The sequence below is a fragment of the Phocoena sinus genome, chromosome 1 (assembly GCF_008692025.1).
Source record: "Phocoena sinus isolate mPhoSin1 chromosome 1, mPhoSin1.pri, whole genome shotgun sequence".
Taxonomy (NCBI): domain Eukaryota; kingdom Metazoa; phylum Chordata; class Mammalia; order Artiodactyla; family Phocoenidae; genus Phocoena; species Phocoena sinus.
Genome location: NC_045763.1, coordinates 129,235,779 through 129,258,633, shown reverse-complemented (window position 1 = coordinate 129,258,633; position 22,855 = coordinate 129,235,779). Strand labels below are relative to the sequence as shown.

The 22,855-nt window shown below is 35.1% G+C and overlaps 1 protein-coding gene across 7 annotated transcripts in view; it reads right to left on the bottom strand.

The window, feature by feature from the left end:
- SUCO (SUN domain containing ossification factor) overlaps nucleotides 1-22,855 on the bottom strand; it is an 80,486-nt gene that overhangs the window by 36,566 nt on the left and 21,065 nt on the right. For 3 of the 7 annotated variants that reach the window (XM_032634034.1, XM_032634043.1, XM_032634059.1), the window contains exons 3-9: nucleotides 21,703-21,813; nucleotides 18,905-19,059; nucleotides 13,040-13,177; nucleotides 12,655-12,805; nucleotides 9,082-9,205; nucleotides 8,195-8,319; nucleotides 7,057-7,124 (exon numbers count right to left, since the gene is read on the bottom strand). In XM_032634034.1, coding sequence (XP_032489925.1) covers nucleotides 7,057-7,124; nucleotides 8,195-8,319; nucleotides 9,082-9,205; nucleotides 12,655-12,805; nucleotides 13,040-13,177; nucleotides 18,905-19,059; nucleotides 21,703-21,813 — 872 coding nt within the window. Of the gene's footprint in view, nucleotides 1-7,056; nucleotides 7,125-8,194; nucleotides 8,332-9,081; nucleotides 9,206-12,654; nucleotides 12,806-13,039; nucleotides 13,178-18,904; nucleotides 19,060-21,702; nucleotides 21,814-22,855 lie in introns of all 7 variants that reach the window. The other 4 variants (XM_032634017.1, XM_032634026.1, XM_032634050.1 and 1 more) reach the window with 2 other exon arrangements.

Genomic DNA, 22,855 nt, shown 5'->3' with positions numbered 1-22,855 from the left:
AGGTACCATAGCCTTTGATTCAGCAATATACTTTTAGAAATTTAATCTACGGACACACGTCTCCAAATGATCACCCTTGAATGTACATCTTAATAAATATAACAAAGCACAGTTTATAAGAGCAGGGGGGGAAAGTCAACCTAAATGTTTAGCACAGAGCATTGATTAACAAATTATGGCCCCACCCAGACAATGAAATACCAAACAGCTATTAAAAATGGTACTAAAGGGCTTCCCTGGTGGCGCAGTGGTTGAGAGTCCGCCTGCCGATGCAGGGGACACGGGTTCGTGCCCCGGTCTGGGAGGATCCCACATGCCGCGGAGCGGCTGGGCCCGTGAGCCATGGCCGCTGAGCCTGCGCGTCCGGAGCCTGTCCTCCGCAACGGGAGAGGCCACAACAGTGAGAGGCCCGCGTAACGCATAAAAAAAAAAAAAAAAAAAAAAAAAAAAAAAAAAAAAAAAATGGTACTAAAAACCATACATTCCATTTACATAAAAATCTAGAAAATATAAACTAATGTATAGTGATATAAAACAGATCTTTAATTGCTATGGGGTTAAGGCGGGGAGGGAAAAATTATAAAGGGGCATGAGGACTTTTGGGGGAGATAGACATGCTTGTTATCTTCATTGTGGTGATGGTTTCATAGATGTATAAATGTCAAAACTTATCAAATCGTACACTTTAACATTTCACAATTTATTTTACATGCAGTTGTTTATGCCAATTATTCCTCAATAAAGCTGTTTTTAAAAATACAATAAACTAGTAAATAAAACAAAAAAGAAGCAGACTCACAGATATAGAGAACAAACTAGTGGTTACCAGTGGGGAGAGGGAAAGGAGGCGGGGAAATAGGGGTAGGGAAGGGGAAAAAAAGGGTTATTATGGGATTATATGAAATCATGTGTATGAAATTTTTGAAAAAAATGATACTTGAGATATTTATGGACATGGAAAGATGCCACAAAATATTGCTGTTTAGGAAAAAATTAAAAGTATGGTTCTACATGTGTAAAATAAAACTGCATAAAGCATGGCATTTAGGGAAAAGAAATACTCATGACATCTAGCACTCCAATACTTTAATAAACTAAGTATTATATCAAATGAGATCACATACACTGACAATTAAATGTTAAATAAATTAAAGGCATTGAAATTAACACATTGTGTTAATCCTGGAAAGCAACAGAACTGAGTTCCAGGAGATGGTAAAGACAGCCATGATTCAGAGAAAAGCTCATGAAAAAAAGGAAACTAACATTAGCTGAATGCTTACTCTGGGTCAGATACCATGGTAGATGATTCATACCCATACTCTGATTTAATTCGTACAACCAAACTGCATAGGACACTATCTCCATTTTATAGAACCATTCAATAATCACTAATTGGTTACTTCACATTTTTCCCTTCTGCCTTTTTAGTAACAGAACCTGTCCCCCACCTCCAAAGATGTAGCCAAGCATACGGCCACCCATCAAAGATTTTTTCCCAGACTTGGCAATGTTTCTTAGTTATGAGTCATGGGATGTGAGCGGCGTATCCAGTGCAACTTCCAGGTCAAGCCTTTAAAAAGAAGCTGCTACCTCTCCATTTGCTTTTTCCTACCTTGCAGGCTAGAATGAGGGTGTGGTAGGAAATCATCTCAGCAATGCAGGCAGAGACGACATCTCAGGGGTGGTAGAAAAACATGACAGAAGGTGTGTGGGTCCTTTCATTGTTCTCTGTTCCCTGCACCATCTACCAGCTTGAGGTTTTTATGTCAGAGAAAATTAAATACCTATCTTTTTTAAACCACAGTTATCTGGTCTCTGTTAAAACAGCAGAATCAAGAGCCCAAACTAATTAGCCAATACATAGTAAAGCTCAAAGTCAAAACAAACATCTGTCTGGCTCCAAAGCCTAAACATTGTCCATACCACCACAACACCCTGGGGAGAGGAAACTAAAGAAAATCAGACTCAAGACTTTGCTTTTTATTTACAACGGAGAAAATAAATCTAAAAGAGCATTAAGAAGAAAAAGCAAATTCTCCTCTACCTCCTTTTTTCGCATACAATGTGTTCTCAATTTCTAAGAAAATAGAAGCTATATTACTAACAGTTAAAATAAACTTTTGGACAAATGTATTTCCAGGTGTAAAGAGTCAATTCACTGGGCAAATTTAACAATTCTAAAACTTGTATGAAACTAACAGACTCATAAAACATTAGTACATATGTAATTATTCCACATGAAAGTTGATTTTAAAATGCTTTCTTATCTTACTGCCTCACCTTTTCTATTTTCTTAGAGGCAGACAACACTGTAAATTAATAGAACTACATAAAAAGCTGACAAATCTAATTTCAACATACTTCCCTTTATTATTTATAGGTCAGGAATTTTAAAAGATCAGTAAAGCAGCAGATCTAAACATAATAGTTTGATAAAATACCATGTGTCAAAATTTAGATGATATGAACATACTACCCAAAGCAATCTACAAATTCAATGCAATCCAATGGCATTTTTCACGAAACTAGAACACATAACTTTAAAACGTATATAGAAACACAAAATACCCCAAATAGCCAAAACAATCTTGAGAAAGAACAGAGCTGGTAGAATCACATTCCCTGACTTCAGACTATACTGCAAAGCTACAAAGAAAAGATCTTTAAACAATAAGAGAATACCATAAACAGCTTTACTACAAAAACTTTCAAAATGGATTAAAGACAAATTCCTAGAAAAATGTAATTTACCAAAACTAACTCAAGAAGAAATAGAAAACCTATATAGTCTCATAATTATTTCTTTTAAAAATAATTTTTAAAACTGCCCATCTATTCACACAAGTATAAAACAGTACTTGCACAAGCTTATTTATAATAACTGCCTGTCATGGCAAAAGATTATAAACAACCCAAATACCATCAACAGAAGACTAGTTAAATCTTGGTACAATCATATAATGGATTTTCATGCAGCTATCAAAAAAAAAAATGAGAAAGTTTTATATGAGTGAAACAGAAACATGACCAGATATTTTTAAGTTAAAACTTAATTCAAGGTGAGATAGTATAATATGCTACTGTGAAAAGTGAGAGATAAATAAAAATCTCTAATTTTTTGCATAAAGAAACTAAAAAGATACCTAAAAATTTAACACTGAATAGGAAGATAGATGACAGACTGGAAGTATATTTCTCACTGTAACTCCCCTACCTCTTTTAAATACTTTTTTGGGTTTGAGCCATGTGACTGTACTAAATATTTATTTTTGAAATCACATACTTAATTTAATTTAAAATTAACATCTTCCCAGAGGCCTGGAAGGTTTTACAGTTGAGTTCCAAACACTGAATCTTGAGAAAAACGAACAAAGCTGGAGATATCATGCTCCCTGACTTCAGATTATACTACAAACCAACAGTAATCAAAACAGCATGGTACTGACACAAAAACAGACAACAGATCAATGGAACAGGATGGAGAGCCCAGAAATAAACCCATGTACTTATGGTCAATTAATCCATGACAATGAAGACAAGAATATACAATGGAGAAAAGACAGTCTCTTCAATAAGTGGTGCTGGAAAAACTGGACAGCTAAATGTAAGAAAAATGAGATCAGAACATTTCCTCACACCATATACAAAAGTAAACTCAAATGGATTAAAGACCTAAATGTAATAAGACCTGAAACCACAGACCTCCTAGAAAAGAACATAGGCAAAACACTCTGACATAAATCACAGGACTATTTTTTTGGATCTGTCTCCTAAGGCAAAAGAAAAGCAAAAGTAAACTTAAAAGCTTTAGCACAGCAAAGGAAACCATCAACAAAACAAAAAGACAACCTACGGAATGGGAGAAAAAATTTGCAAATGATGACCGATAAGGGGTTAATATCCAGAATTTATAAACAACTCATACAACTCAATATCAAAGAAAACAAAGAACCCAGTTTAACACATTATTTTATTTATTTATTTTTATTTTTATTTTTTGGCTGTGTTGGGTCTTTGTTGCTGCAAGCGGGCTTTCTCTAGTTGTGGTGAGTGGGGGCTACTCCTCGTTGTGGTGTGCAGGCTTCTCATTGCGGTGGCTTCTCTTGTTGCAGAGCATGGGCTCTAGAGCTCAGGCTCAGTAGTTGTGGCGCACGGGCTCAGCTGCTCCGTGGCAGGTGGGATCTTCCCGGACCACGGCTCGAACCCGTGTCCCCTGCACTGGCAGGTGGACTCTTAACCACTGTGCAACCAGGGAAGCCCAACACATTACTGACCGGGGGATTTTTGCAGAAACTAACGCCTGTGGCCATAATACGCCTCTGGTCAAAAATGTGTTAAAAATGGGCAGAAGACTTGAATAGACATTTTCCCAAGAATATATACAGATGGCCAACAGGCACATGAAAAATGATCAACATAGCTAACCATCAAAAAATGCAAATCAAAACCACGATGAGATATCACCTCACATATGTCAGAATGGCTACCACTGAAAAGTCTACAAATAACAAACGTTGGCAAGGATGTGGATAAAAGGGAACCCTAGTACACTGTTGGCGGGAAACCTAGTACACTGTAAATTGATGCAGCCACTATGTAAAACAGTATGGAGGTTCTTCGAAACATTAAAAATAAAACTACCATAAGATCCAGCAATTCCACTGCTGGGTATAAAACTGAAGAAAATGAGAACATTAATTTGAAAAGATACAATACGTGCACCCCAATGTTCATAGCAGCATTATTTACAGGAAAAACTGGTGCATGAAAATATGTTCAATCTCATTAGTGATTAGGGATTGACACCTTTCTAGGATCTCAGCCTAATTGGTGAAACAATGTTATTTCTAGTATCAGCAACCTCACATAACAGGTGCTCAATAAACATAGAAAGAATGAAAGAAGGAACAAACGAATGAATGAACAAATGGACAAACTATCAAATGAACAAGAAGGCTCAAAATCCTAAAATGGCAATTATCCTGAAATTCATCTAGACATTTGATACAATGTCAATAAAAATGCCAGCATGATTCTTTTTTTAGAATTCAACAAGATGATTCTAAAATTTAAAAGAAAAAACAAAGGGACAAAAATAGTGAAGATACATCTGAAGATGAGGTATAAACTTATTCTACCAGATATCAGGATTTACAAAGCTATAATAAGACTGTGTGGTCTTAATATACCTTAGGTGGGTCAACCCAATCAAATCAGGTGAAATCAGTAAAGGTGTTCTGAGGTTTTTAAATTATACAATGAAAAGACGCATAAATGGATGAGCAAAAAGTAAAATATACAGTAAACACATATACACGAATACATGCTGTCTGCAAAAACGTTAAAATACAGGGCTTCCCTGGTGGCGCAGTGGTTGGGAGTCCACCTGCCGATGCAGGGGACATGGGTTCGTGCCCCGGTCCGGGAAGATCCCACATGCCGCGGAGCAGCTGGGCCCGTGAGCCATGGCCACTGAGCCTGCGCGTCCGGAGCCTGTGCTCCGCAACGGGAGAGGCTACAACAGTGAGAGGCCCGCGTACCGCAAAAAAAAAAAAAACAAAAAAACGGATAGCTATGATCACTTATTCTGTAAACCAGAATAAAACAAAATGATTGCTTCATATAACTTCATCCCAGCATGTCTCTGCTTAAAATACAAAATTTTAGAGCATAAAAGCTGAGTTGTTACTGACTACAGGGGCTTTTACAAACAAAAACAAAAGCCAAAAAATAACATTTTGATTATGATCTCAGATAACTATTTCCTCAAATTCAGTTTCCAGGCCAAATGGCATATGGGAAAATTAAGTTTTTTAATATTATCCCTTAATACTCTTAAATAGCTTGGTGTTAATTTTCAAACTGAACTTAAATATGTATATTAACAAAAGGAGTGAAAACCAAAAGTAGAAAAGAATAAGCATTATCTTTAAAGAGTTTCTCTTTAAATTAAAAAAATGTATATATATATCATATAAGTTACTCAATTTGATGGTGGTGATTTACCTCAATTCTTTTTTAAAACAGCTGCTTTTGATCAATGAAATCAAGTAATCTAATAAAATTGTTGGTATATCAATTTATTTCCCACATAAATCGGTTCCTTTGCCTATATTCTTAGTTAATGGCAGAATCATAGATCCAAGCAGGGAAGCCAAAATCAAGGGAGATTAACAGATGCCTCTCTCTTCACATCCAATTACTAACCAAGAGCTGTCAATTTTATCTGCTATACAAAATTTTCAGATTCCCCTCTCTTCTTTATCCAAATTGCCAATGTCTTAATTAAAGCCCTCATTTCTCACCTGAGCTATGACAACAGGTTCCTAACTGGTTTCCCTGCTTCCAACGGCATTATGCTGTAGGCCATCTTTTAAGGATAAGCCTTCCTAAAATGCCAGTGAGGTCATGTCATTTCCTTACTTAAAACAAACACTACGCTCCACGGTCTTTAAGATAAACTTCAGAAACTTTTAAGCTGGGTATGTGTAGCATGGAATGGCCTGGTTATTGCTAAACTGACTCTGCTGTCTCATCTTCCATGATTACTTTAATTGTACCTCTATTCTTGTAATCACTAAAATAACTTCTTCAGGTTGCTTCTACTTCATAGTTGCCCAGAAATATGCTCCTTTTAGTGCTATCCCCTTATTCTTATAGTTCCTGAATACCTCTGCCTCCCTCATCTGTGACTTCCTATAAATTCAAGGAATTCAAGATTCAGCTCATGAACTACCTCTTCTAGCAAGCTCATCCTCTTCTGCAGTGATATATCATCTCTTTTCCTATAATATCTTTGCAGCAGTACTTTTTATACCATTTGAAAACTGTTGAACTAGATCTGTCAATTTTTTTGTGTGACGTCGTCCTTAAAAGGAAAGACATTTTTGTCTTCAATTTTGTACCCCAGGACCTAAGGTAAGTACAGTACCAGCACCAACCAATCATAAATGCTTATTAAGTGACTATATGAACAAATCAATCTAATCCCAAAATAAAAGCTGAATATAATACATGTATAGAGTACACTTTATTAAATTTTATATTACTTACCAAATTTTAGTGCTGCAGGGATTCAACATATAAAGATCCATATTTTCTATAAGAATAGCAGATGTGCTCTATTTTTAGAAAGGGGGAAGGGAATAAATTACTTAAAGAAAAAGATTTATTTCAACTATCAAGCTTTCTAGGTTTTCTATATTTTTAGATCTTAAAATACAGCTAAGACTCAAACATTCACTTTGGGAAGAAAGCATAAAAGTAGCTAAAATTTATAAGTTTTGTCTATACTGTGCTAAGTTAGCCTTATAACAAGACATTTAAAATTAAATGTCTGTTACTATAGGGGAAAAATTATTTTTCTATTAGCTGTTTCCTTCTGTAAATTTCACACAGGTTTTAAAAGTTTAAAAACAGAGTGTATGTCCTTCAGTAGGTGAATGGATAAACTGTGGTACATCCAGACAACGGAATATTATGCAACACTAAAAAGAAATGAGGTATCAAGCCATGAAAAGACATGGATGAATCTAACATGCACACTAATAAGTGAAAGAAGCCAATCTGAAAAAGCTGCGTATGGTATGATTCCAGCTATATGACATTCTGGAAAAGATAACACTAGGGAGATAGTAAAAAGATCAGTGGTTCCCAAAAGTTGGGGGAAGGAAGCAGTGAATAGGCAGAGCACAGAGGATTTTTAGAGTAGTAAAAATACTCTGTATGATACTATAATGGTAGATACATGTCATTATACATTTGTCCAAAACCACAGAATGTTTAAGAGTGAACCCTAATGTAAACTATGGACTTCAGGTGTGTCAATATAAGTTCATTAACTGTAACAAATGTACCATTCTGGTGGGAGATGTTGATGATGGAGGAGGCTAACAGGCATGGGGACAGGGGGTATATGAGAAATCTCTGTACTTTCCTCTCTATTTTGCTGTGAACCTCTAACTGCTCTAAAAAAATTGTCTTTAAAAAGAAAAAACAAAAATAGGGTGCAATGTATCAACCAATACACTAAGAATCCATGCAAGAAAATGTCTTTAAAAGCATAATCCTGCATTTATTAGTGGATTAGGAAAATAGCTCATGTTAAAATACAGTTCCCAGGAAACCACTGCTTACATTTAATAAAGTCACTAGTTTTCTATATGTACAGAAGAATTTTACACTTCAGTACCTTGGCTTCTGGGTTAGCTGCCAAAATTTTGGCACCACATTCTACTGAAGCATAATTATTTCGATTTTTCTGGACCTTTTTTGTGGCATGTAGACCTCCATTAGAAGATGGATGCATTGACTGACCTGCAGACAAACCTTATTATGAACATATATATATGATGATTATGATTGAAAATACCCAGAGCAAACAATCTCAAGAGCAACAGGCTGCCATCTAGAGAACAGGTTTTAATGCTTTAAATACTTTAAACACTTAATAAAATTCAAATACTTTAAATACTTAATAAAATTAATGTTTTAATTTTAAAAACCCACATGAAAATCAAAATGTTTCAGCTCAGTAACTTTAAAATATCCCTAATAAACAAATTAACTACAAAAATCCACATTACTCGATTTATGCCTAGTACAATTCACAAAATGAAGCTTATCCATGAAAATCAAAACTTTTTGCATATACATTTTATTCTATTAAGGACGAATGCTATCCTTCTATCTCTAATCCCAATCATAATAATTTTTAACTCTGAGATTTAATTTACAACAAAAAGAGTATAATAATTTAGTTCAATTCTGTTTACGGTTTAAAGCTTTATGACTCAGAACTTTCCATGCCTCAACTTTCCTCTTATAAACTGAGATGAAAAATCACTGCTCTGCCTACTTTATTTTAGCCTCATTTAATAATTTACAATAATGGATTTTCATCAGGATTAAGACATACGCACAGGTAAATTACATGTGGGTAATCAAAGGTATCTTGGTAAGTTTCACCTTTAAAAAGTTTTCAAAAATGTTACTTTGTTTTACCAATTAAAAAGAGAACTACATATTTAAACCAGTCTCTTTAAAAAAAAGAAAAAAAGAGTCACAGTGCTTCCTTACTTTTTTCTTTTTCTACCTCCATAACTTTCTTTTTCCATTCATCAAATGTTGGTATATCTTCTGGATCTTTGGGATTTGTTACAGATGCAGGGTCAATTTCTCCTGGTTTTGTATAATCAGAACTCTGACAGAAATGTCAAAAATAAACAGATTTCAGATTTCAAAGAATATAGAGAAAACAGATTAATAAATTATAATAGTAAATACAAATGTTTCTGTCAAATAGAAGTCCAATTTTATAATGAAGGATAGTATTTTGAAAACAAAAACAAAAAATGTAAAAAGAAAAGTTTTGGTTTAACTTAAAAGTTGAGTTTCTCTTCGAAGAATTAAAATCTTCTACCTAAGCACCACAGGATGAATCCCTTCACATGTTAGCAATATTAGCACAGGCTGTAAAAAAAACCTATATAATATCGTAAGCCAAAAATTACCCATACAAAAACTGTACAAATACTATAATTTTAATGCATCCATCTTAAAATCTACATTAATATATACAATAAAGGAAGCTAACTAATTTTACATGTCATATATTGTTTCTACAAAATCCTTAACAAGAAGTACCATTTACATAACTAATAAAGACCTAGTGTATAGCAGAGGGAACTCTAAATACTCTATAATGACCTATATGGGAAAATAATCTAAAAAAGAGTTGATATATGTATAATTGATTCACTTTGCTATACAGCAAAAAGTAATACAACATTGTAAGTCAATTATACTCCAATAAAAATTAAAATAAAAAGAAGTACCATTTATATAAAAATTTTACGGTGGATATGAAAACCTAAATGTGAAAAGCAAAGCTTAAAGAAAGTACAGAAAAACATCTTCATGATTCAGGTTATAAAAGGATTCAACAAGATGAAGAAAGAAATCATTTTTAAGAAGGCTGATACATTTGGATAGATTATAATTTAAAAATTAAATATATCAAAAGACCATAAACCACATGGTTCAAATAGCCAGAGACAGAAATAAATACCTGCAACACATTCAGCCAACAAACAATTATTACCAACTATAAAGACTGCCTACAAATCAATAATGGGGGAGAGTAAAGGAATAACAATAAACTAAGCAAAGAGAAAATACAAAATGTTCACTCAGTATAATCAGGGAATGCAAAGGAAAGCTAAAGATACTAAATAAATTATACTAATCTGAGGTTAAAGTGTGACAGCCTATTGAGCCATGGTACATCTTATTAGACTGCTAAAGTAAAAGATATGCATACCCTATGACCCAATAATTCCACTCCTATGTATAAATATCAGTGAAAACACACATATGTGCCTAAGAAAATATGCATAAGGATACTTACTGCAGCACTATGGATAACATCAAAAAAATTAGAAACAATCTAAATATCCATTAATTGAAGAATAAATTGTGGTAGAATTGAACAATGAATAGACAAAACTCAAAAACAATGTTGAGTAAAATGATACTTAAGACAAGAACGATACCATTTTACATTGTTTCAAAATATGCCAAATAATAGTATGTATTGTTTGTAGCAATGCATATTTGGTAAAAGTTAAAAAACATGCTCTACCAATGTAAAAAACACCAAATTCAAGACAATGGTTATATCTGAAGTGGAGAGAAGAAATGTAACTGGGAAGGGCATAAAATTCAATCTGTAATTTTTTTCTTAATTGGAAGAATGTATGCAATGATGTTCATTCCATTTTTAAATTATTTCTGTACTCCTAAAACAACACATAATGTACTTATTAACAGTACCTTGAGAAGTGTACAAAACATCTATTTAGACAGCGTACTTTGGTAAACAGCACAAATCTCATACAGTATATATTTGCTGTATTAGGGCACATTTTCGAGTACTAATACTAATTAGTGTATTAGTGTAATACATCAATACAAATACCTATTATCTCCCTTTAGGAAGACTTATTAGCAAATTGGTTCCTATACAACCTCCACGTCGGAGCGTTTTACAGAACACACTAACTTATCAAATAAAGTATGTGGCTATTAAAAAAATACATAGCAGAAAATAAAATTAAAGAAGTAGCATTATACTAATTTAATTTAAAAATTAAATAACAAAAATCTAGTTTGAATGAGAAAATAAACAATTATTTATAAAAATTAATATAGTTGAGATACTTAAGAGTAAAGCCCAAATACTAAAAGAAATACATAAGAACGTACACACACTCTGTGAGACTCAGGCAGAGCAATCACTATCGCCTCTTAGCAACAAATAAGAGAACTAAACAATACAATAAAATTACTTTGTAAAGCATTGTAACAGGCAAAAGAGTGGAATTTTTAACTGCATTAATTACCTCCTAAATAACTTAATATTCCAGAAAAATTGTCAGATAATGAGCATATTATAAAGTGTCCAGTAGTTTTGTATACTATCCAGTTCAGAATAATTCTGCCCTGTTAAGTTTGTGTGAGTAGGAGAGAGTTTATCCCTGTTATCTCAAGGATCTGCAAGACACTGCTGCAAATGGTTAAGGAGAACAAGCAAATCTTGGACAAAACTGGCTGCCATGCTTGAATTTTACATTTGATACTTAAATAGCTCAAAGAAGACATTTTTGTAATGTTTGTCTAATTTTATTTATGCCTGTGGTATTTGACAACTGAACTGTAACACATGCTTGATTTGGTTTCACTGGGAAAATTACTTCCTTCAAGATGTTGGACTAGGAAATGGGGACCTTCTATATTTATAAAAGACATCAAATAAACAGCTGGCCCAATGATAGTAAAGTCTCCAGAATGAAGTTTAGTTAGTTATGAGTGCAGATTCACAGAAAATATGTGAAAGAAAAGGTGGAGAACAGAAGATCCAAATTATAAAGAAATAAATGTGGATGTGGTACTCAGTATTTTAAAATACTCTGATTCTACGCGTTTTGAAGTGCATAGAGTGGCCTTCATCTCTTTTATTTAGCTATTTCTTAGCTGAAGGGAGCAGACTTCTCTGTCAACATTTCTTCAGGAAGTTCTGTGCTGGCCTCTACGTGAAGTCAAAGTAGAACTCGAAAGAAGAAAAGAAAGTAAAACTGCTACACAGGAATGAGCCCTGTCTTTATTTTAAGAACCATATTCTTTAATATAAGCTGGTCTAGTTGTATTCTGCACACAAATAACAAAGGGTAAAATGTCCCTTTAAAATAATTCTGGTTGAAGAGACTAAATTTAATCTTGTATTATTGAGTTAAATTTTTATTCTGAAGATACTTAACAATCATAACTTCTATATAGCTCTCTTAACTGCCTAAATAAGGACTTTATGTATCTGGTTATCAAATAATCAATGGTGGCAAAAAACCTTTATAATTAAATATAACCCAAGAGAGTTCATACTTGGGACAACACTATGTATAAACAGTATACTGGCAGTAGTTCTGTGAAGTAACCACTTGCTATCTGGGAGCACAGTTCACCTCAGTGCCACATTCATCACTAACTACTGATCCCCTGACTTTACGGCAAATACGGACAGCAAATTACAAGATTAGCTAATAACAAAAATGCATTGTATAATAAAGTAGGATATAGTGCAAGTTATTTACCTACCTCACTTTTTAAATTATCTGAAGCATTCAATGCAGATTTTGGGTCACCACCACCCTGATCACTTGATGAAACTTTTGATTCAAATTCCGATTTTGTTATCTTTCCTTTAGCATGCAAAGATGACACATTTTCTATGTGCTGGCTGACAAGGCTATTTGAAAGCAAAAGGCATATTAAATAAACAAATTTTAGCTGAATAACGAGTATATGCAATCTAAACTATTATAAGTGTACATGTGTACAAAGTAAACCAAGAAAGGAGTACAAATGGATCAGTTTCCTCTCAGCCATAAAGTGGAATTAAGCATGCACCAAAGTCTACTCAAACGTGACACTGCTGTTTATTACAGAACCATACAAAGGGCAAACAACTGCTCACACCCACCTTTCAGGTGGACTGACAAAGGAAGGCTGGTCAACTGGAGCATTTGCATCAAGGGCCTCACCAACATCACAATCAGTTTCAGATTGCTCAGTTTCACTTGGCTTGGCTATAGGAACAGTACCAGATTTTTCTATTTCACTAAAATAGAAACAAAAAAGACAATCTGACAATTTAATGGATATAATGAACCATAAGTTAAAAGTGATATTACTGGCTTCCAAAACAAATCTAAGCCAGAAAAGAATGCTTTAGAGCTCTGCAGACGATTTTCAAGAATTCAGATATTTTAAATCATGTAAAGATTTAAATTACATAAACTGTTGACTCGATCTGTTAGTGCCCTTGCTTGGCCTTTAAATATTGGGTTGGCAAAAAAGTGCCTTCGGTTTTTAAGGAAAAATAAAAGACACATTTTTCATTTTCACGAAGAACGTTATTGAACAACATATTCACCCTTTTGTTCCACTACCTTCTGCCATTTTTCAGGCAACTTCATAATTCCATCTTCCCAAAACTTTTTAGCTTTTTGAGCAAAGAACTGTTCCAGGTACCTTTTACAGTCTTCCAGGGAACTGAAATTTTTTCCATTAAGAGAATTTTGTAAAGACCAAAGTAAATGGAAATCCAAAGGTGCAACGCCTGGTGAATATGGCAGATGAATCAGAACTTCCCAGCTAAGCTGTAACAGTTTTTGCCTGGTCATCAAAGAAACATGCAGTCTTGTGTTATCCTGATGGGAGATAATGCATTTTCTGTTTACTAATAACAAAATGCTAATTAACAATTCCTGACGCTTTTTGTTGAGTGCTGCTTTCAGTTGGTCTAACTGGGAGCAGTACTGTTGGAATTAATCATTTGGTTTTCTCGAAGGAGCTCATAATAGAGGACTCACTTCCAATCCCACCATATACACATCACCTTCTTTGGATGAAGACCAGACTTTGGTGTGGTTGGTGTTGGTTCATTTCACTTGCCCCATGATCTCTTCCATTCCACATTATTGTACAGTATCCACTTTTCATTGCCCGTCACAATTTGTTTTAAAAACAGAATGTTTTCATTACATTTAAGAAGAGAATCGCATGCGGAAGTACAGTCAAGAATGTTTTTTCCACTTAATTTATAAGGAACCCAAACATCAAAGCGATTAACATAACCAAGCTGGTGCAAATGATTTTCAATGCTTGATTTGGGTATTTTGATATGTTGGCTATCTCCCTCCTGGTCTAACGTTGATTGTTCTCAATTAATGTCTCAATTTGATCTCTATCAACTTCAGCTGGTCTACCCGACCGCGGAGCACCGTCCAGCGAGAAATCTCCAGCATGAAACTTCGCAAACCACTTTTGACATGTTCGATCAGTCACAGCACCTTCTCCATACTCTGCACAAATCTTTTTGTGTGTTTCAGTTGCTTTTTTACCTTTCTTGAAATAATAAAGCATAACAGACTGAAAATGCTTTTTTCTTCCATCTTCAATATTAAAATGGCTACACAAAAATTCACCAATTTTGATGTCTTTTTTTAAATGCATGGTGATATGACAGCTGTCACATACAATCTAACAAAACTGCTTCAAATGAAGTTAAAGACGACTAAGTGCTACTAGAGTCATCTTACGGAAAAAAAATGAACGAAACTTTTGGCCAACCCAATAGTTAATTACCAAATTTTAAAACAAAATATTATAGATTAATATCTGATCTTGCCAAAAATAGGATTTTTTTTAAACATCTTTATTGGGGTATAATTGCTTTACAATGGTGTGTTAGTTTCTGCTTTATAACAAAGTGAATCAGTTATACATATACATATGTTCCCATATGTCTTCCCTCTTGTGTCTCCCTCCCTCCCACTCTCCCTACCCCACCCCTCCAGGCTGTCACAAAGCACCGAGCTAATATCCCTGTGCCTTGCGGCTGCTTCCCCCTAGCTATCTACCTTACTACGTTTGTTAGTGTGTATATGTCCATGACTCTCTCTCGCCCTGTCAAAGCTCACCCTTCCCCCTCCCCGTATCCTCAAGTCCGATCCCCAGTAGGTCTGCGTCTTTATTCCTGTCTTAACCCTAGGTTCTTCATGACATTTTTTTTTTCCCTTAAATTCCATATATATGTGTTAGCATACGGTATTTGTCTTTTTCTTTCTGACTTACTTCACTCTGTATGACAGACTCTAGGTCTATCCATCTCATTACAAATAGCTCAATTTCATTTCTTTTTAAGGCTGAGTAATATTCCATTGTATATATGTGCCACATCTTCTTTATCCATTCATCCGATGATGGGCGCTTAGGTTGTTTCCATCTCCGGGCTATTGTAAATAGAGCTGCAATGAACATTTTGGTACATGACTCTTTTTGAATTTTGGTTTTCTCAGGGTATATGCCCAGTAGTGGGATTGCTGGGTCATATGGTAATTCTATTTGTAGTTTTTTAAGGAACCTTCATACTGTTCTCCATAGTGGCTGAACCAATTCACATTCCCATCAGCAGTGCAAGAGTGTTCCCTTTTCTCCACACCCTCTCCAGCATTTATTGTTTCTAGATTTTTTGATGATGGCCATTCTGACTGGTGTGAGATGATACCTCATTGTAGTTTTGATTTGCATTTCTCTAATGATTAATGATGTTGAGCATTCTTTCATGTGTTTGTTGGCATTCTGTATATCTTCTTTGGAGAAATGTCTATTTAGGTCTTCTGCCCATTTTTGGATTGGGTTGTTTGTTTTTTTGTTATTCAGCTGCATGAGCTGCTTGTAAATTTTGGAGATTAATCCTTTGTCAGTTGCTTCATTTGCAAATGTTTTCTCCCATTCTGAGGGTTGTCTTTTGGTCTTGATTATGGTTTCCTTTGCTATGCAAAAGCTTTGAAGTTTCATTAGGTCCCATTTGTTTATTTTTGTTTTTATTTCCATTACTCTAGGAGGTGGGTCAAAAAGGATCTTGCTGTGATTTATGTCATAGAGTGTTCTGCCTATGTTTTTCTCTAAGAGTTTGATAGTTTCTGGCCTTACATTTAGGTCTTCAATCCATTTTGAGCTTATTTTTGTGTATGGTGTTAGGGAATGATCTAATCTCATACTTTTACATGTAGCTGTCTAGTTTTCCCAGCACCACTTATTGAAGAGGCTGTCCTTTCTCCACTGTACATTCCTGCCACCTTTATCAAAGATGAGGTGTCCATATGTACGTGGGTTTATCTCTGGGCTTTCTATCCTGTTCCATTGATCTATCTTTCTGTTTTTGCGCCAGTACCATACTGTCTTGATTACTGTAGCTTTGTAGTATAGTCTGAAGTCAGGGAGCCTGATTCCTCCAGCTCCTTTTTTCGTTCTCAAGATTGCTTTGGCTATTCGGGGTCTTTTGTGTTTCCATACAAATTGCGAAATTTTTTGTTCTAGTTCTGTGAAAAATGCCAGGGGTAGTTTGATAGGGATTGCATTGAATCTGTAGATTGCTTTGGGTAGTAGAGTCATTTTCACAATGTTGATTCTTCCCATCCAGGAACATGGTATATCTCTCCATCTATTTGTATCATCTTTAATTTCTTTCATCAGTGTCTTATAATTTTCTGCATACAGGTCTTTCGTCTCCTTAGGTAGGTTTATTCCTAGATATTTTATTCTTTTAGTTGCAATGGTAAATGGGAGTGTTTTCTTGATTTCACTTTCAGATTTTTCATCATTAGTATATAGGAATGCCAGAGATTTCTGTGCATTAATTTTGTATCCTGCTACTTTACCAAATTCATTGATAAGCTCTAGTAGTTTTCTGGTAGCATCTTTAGGATTCTCTATGTATAGTATCATGTCATCTGCAAACAGTGACAGCTTTACTTCTTTTCCGATTTGGATTCCTTTTATTTCCTTTTCTTCTCTGATTGCTGTGGCTAAAACTTCCAAAACTATGTTGATTAAGAGTGGTGAGGGGCTTCCCTGGTGGCGCAGTGGTTGAGAGTCCGCCTGCCGATGCAGGGGACGTGGGTTCGTGCCCCGGTCTGGGAGGATCCCACATGCCGCGGAGCGGCTGGGCCCGCGAGCCATGGCCGCTGAGCCTGCGCGTCCGGAGCCTGTGCTCCGCAACGGGAGAGGCCACAGCAGTGAGAGGCCCGCGTACCACAAAAAAAAAAAAAAAAAAGAGTGGTGAGAGTGGGCAACCTTGTCTTGTTCCTGATCTTAGTGGAAATGCTTTCAGTTTTTCACCATTGAGGATGATGCAAAAATAAGATTTTTAAATTATTTATTCTAAATGCATATTCTCTAATGTTTCATTTCTATTAGTACATTCTACCAATATTAGAATTGTTGCCTATAGTATCAAGAAATCATCTATTATCTCAAAACGCTTCACTAAAATTCTTAAAGCACGTCTATAATTTCATTTTAAAAATATATACCTTAATATTTTTCTTTACCTCACTCCCATTTCACTAGACTGTCATGTTCAATATAATGAGAAAATAAGATGTACTGTTCAGATACACAGTATCTAGCCTTAAATTCTTTCTAAGCATTTAATATTTTAAAATGTTAAATACTATCATTATTTCTAAGCATGTCTTTTGTTACCTTGTCCCTTACCAGGGCAAACTCCTAAATGGTAACTAACATCTCTGTGTACAATTCCTTCAACCCATTCCCTTACATTCTTGAAGAGAATAGGTGTCTAAAAAGTGCTGTGGTTAAAAAAAAAAATAGTAGTGATGATAAAAATGATGATATTAACTGACACATGTATTTTTACTATGTGCCAGATATTGTCCTATACATTTTATATAAATTAACTCATTTGATAAAGGATATGTTTAATGTAGTATTAAGAGAAGGGAATTTTGTTTTGTTCTTTGTAGTGTTGCTGGAGCTAGGAGTATAAAAGAGATTTTCTAAATTAAGGAAACCTTCAACATCACTAATCATCAGGGAAATGCAAATCAAAACCACAATGAGATATCACCTCACACCTGTCAGAATGGCTATTATCAAAAAGTTTACAAATAACAAATATTGGCAAGGATGTGGAGAAAAGGGAACCCTTGTACACTGTTGGTGGGAATGTATATTGGTGCAGCCACTGTGGAAAACAGTAGGGGGGTTTCTCAAAAAACTAAAACTATGACCCAGCAATTCCACTCCTGGGTATATACCTGAAAAAAACAAAAACACTAATTTGGAAAGATACATGTACCGAATATTCACAGCAGCATTATTTACAATTTCTAAGACATGGAAACAACCTAAGAGTCCATCAACAGATAAATAGATAAAGAAGCTGTGGTGTGTGTATATATATATATATATATATATATATATATATATACACACACACACACACACACACACACACACACACACACATACACACATACCCACACAAACAATGGAATACTAGTCAGCCAAAAAAATGAATGAAATTTTGCCATTTGCAGCAACATGGATGGACTTGGAGGGCATTATGCTAAGTGAAATAAGTCGGAGAAAGATAAATACTGTATGATATAGCTTATATGTGGAATCTAAAAAATACAACAAACTAATAAATATAATAAAAGTAGCAGACTCACAGACACAGAGACCAAACTAGTGGTTACCAATGGGGAGGGTGGGAAGGGGCAATATAGGGGTGGCAGGGTGGAAGGTACAAAGTACTGGGTGTAAGATAGGCTCAAGGATGTATTGTACAACATGGGGAATATAGCCAATATTTTTTAGTAACTATAAATGGAAAGTAAACTTTAAACAATGTATAAGAATAAAATAGGCATTATTACTTAGAGCTGCTATATAGCCTAAATGCCAAATTTGAGGATCAAAGAAATTTTTCTGTCATTATCTAATCATATTTTTTTTCTTTGTAATGACTTACTCAAGCTTTGAGATTGGAGTGATCTCTGAGGTAGATGAGCTGGAAATATTTTCCACGTTTTCACTGTCCACAACTATACTGGAAGAGTCTTCATGTAGATCAACTGTAGGGAGTGTTTCAATCACAGATGGACTTAACTTTTTTGACTCCGTATTCTGTTTTTAAAAAAGTCAGTTATATTTAATGTTGGGATTAATAAATTATCTCTTTAGCTGAAGAGGGTATCATAAGAAGTATATCTCAAAAGTAATAATATAAATAAATAATGTTCACTAAAAAAGTATTTTTATAAAAATCCTTTCTTCCAACATTACCACCCTAAGGAATATATTTCATATTAAAATACAGGCTCTACACATTTTTCATGGCATTTCATAAACTAGGACAAAGCAGCTTGTCTTTCTTCTTTCCTATTTTATACCAGGACCCACAAAATTTCCCTCTTACTGTAATTAATTAATGCTAATAGAAACACAGAAATCCTATATAAATATATAAAATAGTACAGGCATAGTTTTTGCCCCTGAGCAGTTTAGAAGACAATGTGTATCAACAAATAACAACAGAAGGCATGTATAAATAACATTACAAAGCAATACATGATTCTTGCTGCTCCTTCAAGGCCCATATGCTCTGGGCCATTCACTCCTCCAAAACACAAACTGAAACGTACTTAATACCTCCTCATGTTTGAAAACCTCTTATCAGTACCTCCTCCCCCACAACTAACCCTAAATAGAATTAGCTATTCCCCTTCCTCTATGCCTCCACTTGTTCTCTGTACAGACTTTAATCACAGGATCTATAACACCTCAATTGCCCTTATTTATTTCTTTCTCTTCAACTACACTATAAATGTTTGAGTAAGGACTATGTTTTCTTTCTTTTTTTTTTTTTTTGCGGTACGCAGGCCTCTCACTGTTGTGGCCTCTCCCATTGCGGAGCACAGGCTCCGGACGCGCAGGCTCAGCGGCCATGGCTCACGGGCCCAGCCGCTCCGCGGCATGTGGGATCTTCCCGGACCGGGGCACGAACCCGTGTCCCCTGCATCAGCAGGCGGACTCTCAACCACTGCGCCACCAGGGAAGCCCGACTATGTTTTCTTGATCTTCATGTTCCTAGTGCCTAGCACAGTATCTAGCACACAGTAGACATTTAATAGTTACTAAATGAATATCAAGTGAGAGGTACTCATGCTCAGTTCAAGGTAAAGAGAAACTAAGGACTACTCTGGACTAGAAGAACTAGGGTTCTGAAGAATAGGACGGCCAGTACAGCAGCAGAAAGAAAACATGAGGCAGAGTCAGAAGAATACAAAATAAAATGTCATCATTTGGGAATTATTTACACTGGAACGAAAAATTCACAAAAGAGTACAAATAGTTTGCATTTTATGATGGAGACTTTTAGAAAAGAACCATTACAATATTATCAAATACTGCATTATCATTCAATATGCATTCAATATAAAAAAATCAGTAAGATATTTTACACTTTTTTTTTTCTTTTACTAAGTCTCCAAAATCGATGTGTATCTTATACTTAACGGCAAATCTCAACTTCGACTATCCACATTTCCAATGCTCAACAGCCACAATAGCCACAATAATGGCTACTATATTGAACAGCACAGGTCTCTAAGATGCAGTGAGCACTTCAAAGTATTTGAACAAGAGAATACCATAATAAAGATTCAGGAAAATGAACAATGGCTGGACTGTTCAGGATACTCATAAAACTGAAGGGCTACAGAGATCACTTTTCTCTTATTCTTATGCACAAATCTTTTCCAAATGTCCTCCAGAATCCAATAAAATGAAACTTACTATATCTCCTTAGATAACCCAATTAACTTATAAGATAACTCTGGCTGCATTTTTTTAAGAGAATTCTCCCTCCTTTTAAGCTGAAATTTGTATTTGTTAATACTTGAGATACTTAGTTTTTCCTTAGTCTTTCTTCCCTCCAGATCAAATATCCCCAGTTCCTTCAGTCGCTCCCGATATTAAATGGTTTCCAGATGCTTCAGCATTCTGATCAGCTTACATTCTGGTCTAGTTTTTAATATCTTTCATAAAATCTGGTATACAAAATGGAAAATAACATTTAGGATGTAATATGAGAGAAAAAGGAAAAAACACACTCAACCTATTGTTTATTAATCCATATTCCACACTAAGTGGTAAAATTTTGGTATCAAAATGCTCTGTGTTCTACATACAAATATGTTAAGTCAGAAAATAATTTCCCCTGACATCTGAAAAACTGAAGAGACAAGATAAACTACAGAAAGCCAAAATGGAATCTAGAAGAAAGGAGGACTTACAACCAAACCTATACTACAGAGAGAAGTCACATTTACTACTAAACCTGTAATTCCGAATTTTCTCAAAAGTAGTATTCTTAGCAGGTGACTAGTATTAAGGCCAGTTGCATGGTACTACAAAAAGAAAAAAATAAAAATACACAATATGGTGACCAAACAGGTTTTCTGTTTTGTGAAGCAGTTTGAAAAGGCATATCATTAAAAATCAAAGCAACATGGGGCTTCCCTGGTGGCGCAGTGGTTGAGGGTCCGCCTTCCGGTGCGGGGGACACGGGTTCGTGCCCCGGTCCGGGAGGATCCCGCGTGCCGCGGAGCGGCTGAGCCCGTGAGCTATGGCCGCTGAGCCTGTGCGTCCGGAGCCTGTGCTCCGCAACGGGAGAGGCCACGGCAGTGGGAGGCCCGCGTACCGCAAAAAAATAATAAAAAAAATAAAAATAAAAAAAAATAAAAAAATCAAAGCAACAAAGCTTACTTGTACATTCACAATGTAGTCATCTTTTAACTTGTGTTCTTCTGGAGGAACAGGTAAGCTTGAACCCACTTTTCCCAATAATTCGGCATTGATAGGTCCCTCTCTTTCATCCTATATTGCAACAAAGAAAAGGTCAACGGATAAAACTGTTTCACAAAACAGTCCTGAAGCAACGTTAAAGACCATCTTTCTATACTTTACAACCAAAACACTTTACTGTGACTTTAATGTCTTTTATTTGTTTCCATGCTTATTGTCTACCTTCCTGCATTACCCTCCTTACTGCTTCACTTCAAATGTATACTACATGTGTGCGCTGGTGGTATAGTGATGAGCATAGCTGCCTTCCAAATATACACTACATCTGATTTCTTAATAAACACTTTAGTCCTACTACCCAGCACTGTATGTCAGTAAATACTTGATAAATGAATGTACTTAAGAGTTCTTTGTGTCATCTCTCTTGACACTGAATTTCAAATTAGAATTTCAGATATATTGTCCTTAAATTTATCTTCTGGCATATAAGCTTCATAAAAGCGAAGTTCATATTCATCATTATCTAAGCCTGTATAGCATATATACTAGGTACCCAAATGTTTGCTGAAAGAATGTTTCCCCTTCCTTAATGCTTTGCTTAAACTCATTCTTACAACATTTAAGTTTTCAAATTTCTCATCAAAGAAGATATTAGCTCTAAATCTTACAGACTGTAGATAGAAGCACACAATTATACTTTATTCGGAGAGATACCCAGCAATAGTCTTCAAAATTTTAACTGCTCCATCCCAGAAATATATCCTGTGTAACTCAGAAATTTAAATAATCTAAACACAATATCATGCCAAAAATAAAAACAGCCCAAGCATGTAATTGTAAGTTTGTGCATTCACACACACACACACACAAACGTACACACAAACATGCATGCACACACACAGCTGAGAAACAATGCAAAAGTCTATCAATAAATAAATGCTTAATAAATTGTGATATACCCATGACAGAATAAAAATGTAGCTATTCAGAAGAATACAGTAACATGCAAAGGTATCCATGAGATATTACTGGAGAAGAGGAGAAATAAATTTGTACAATACTTTTTGAACAAAAATTAAAACATTAATTTGTGTGCTATAAAATGATATATCTA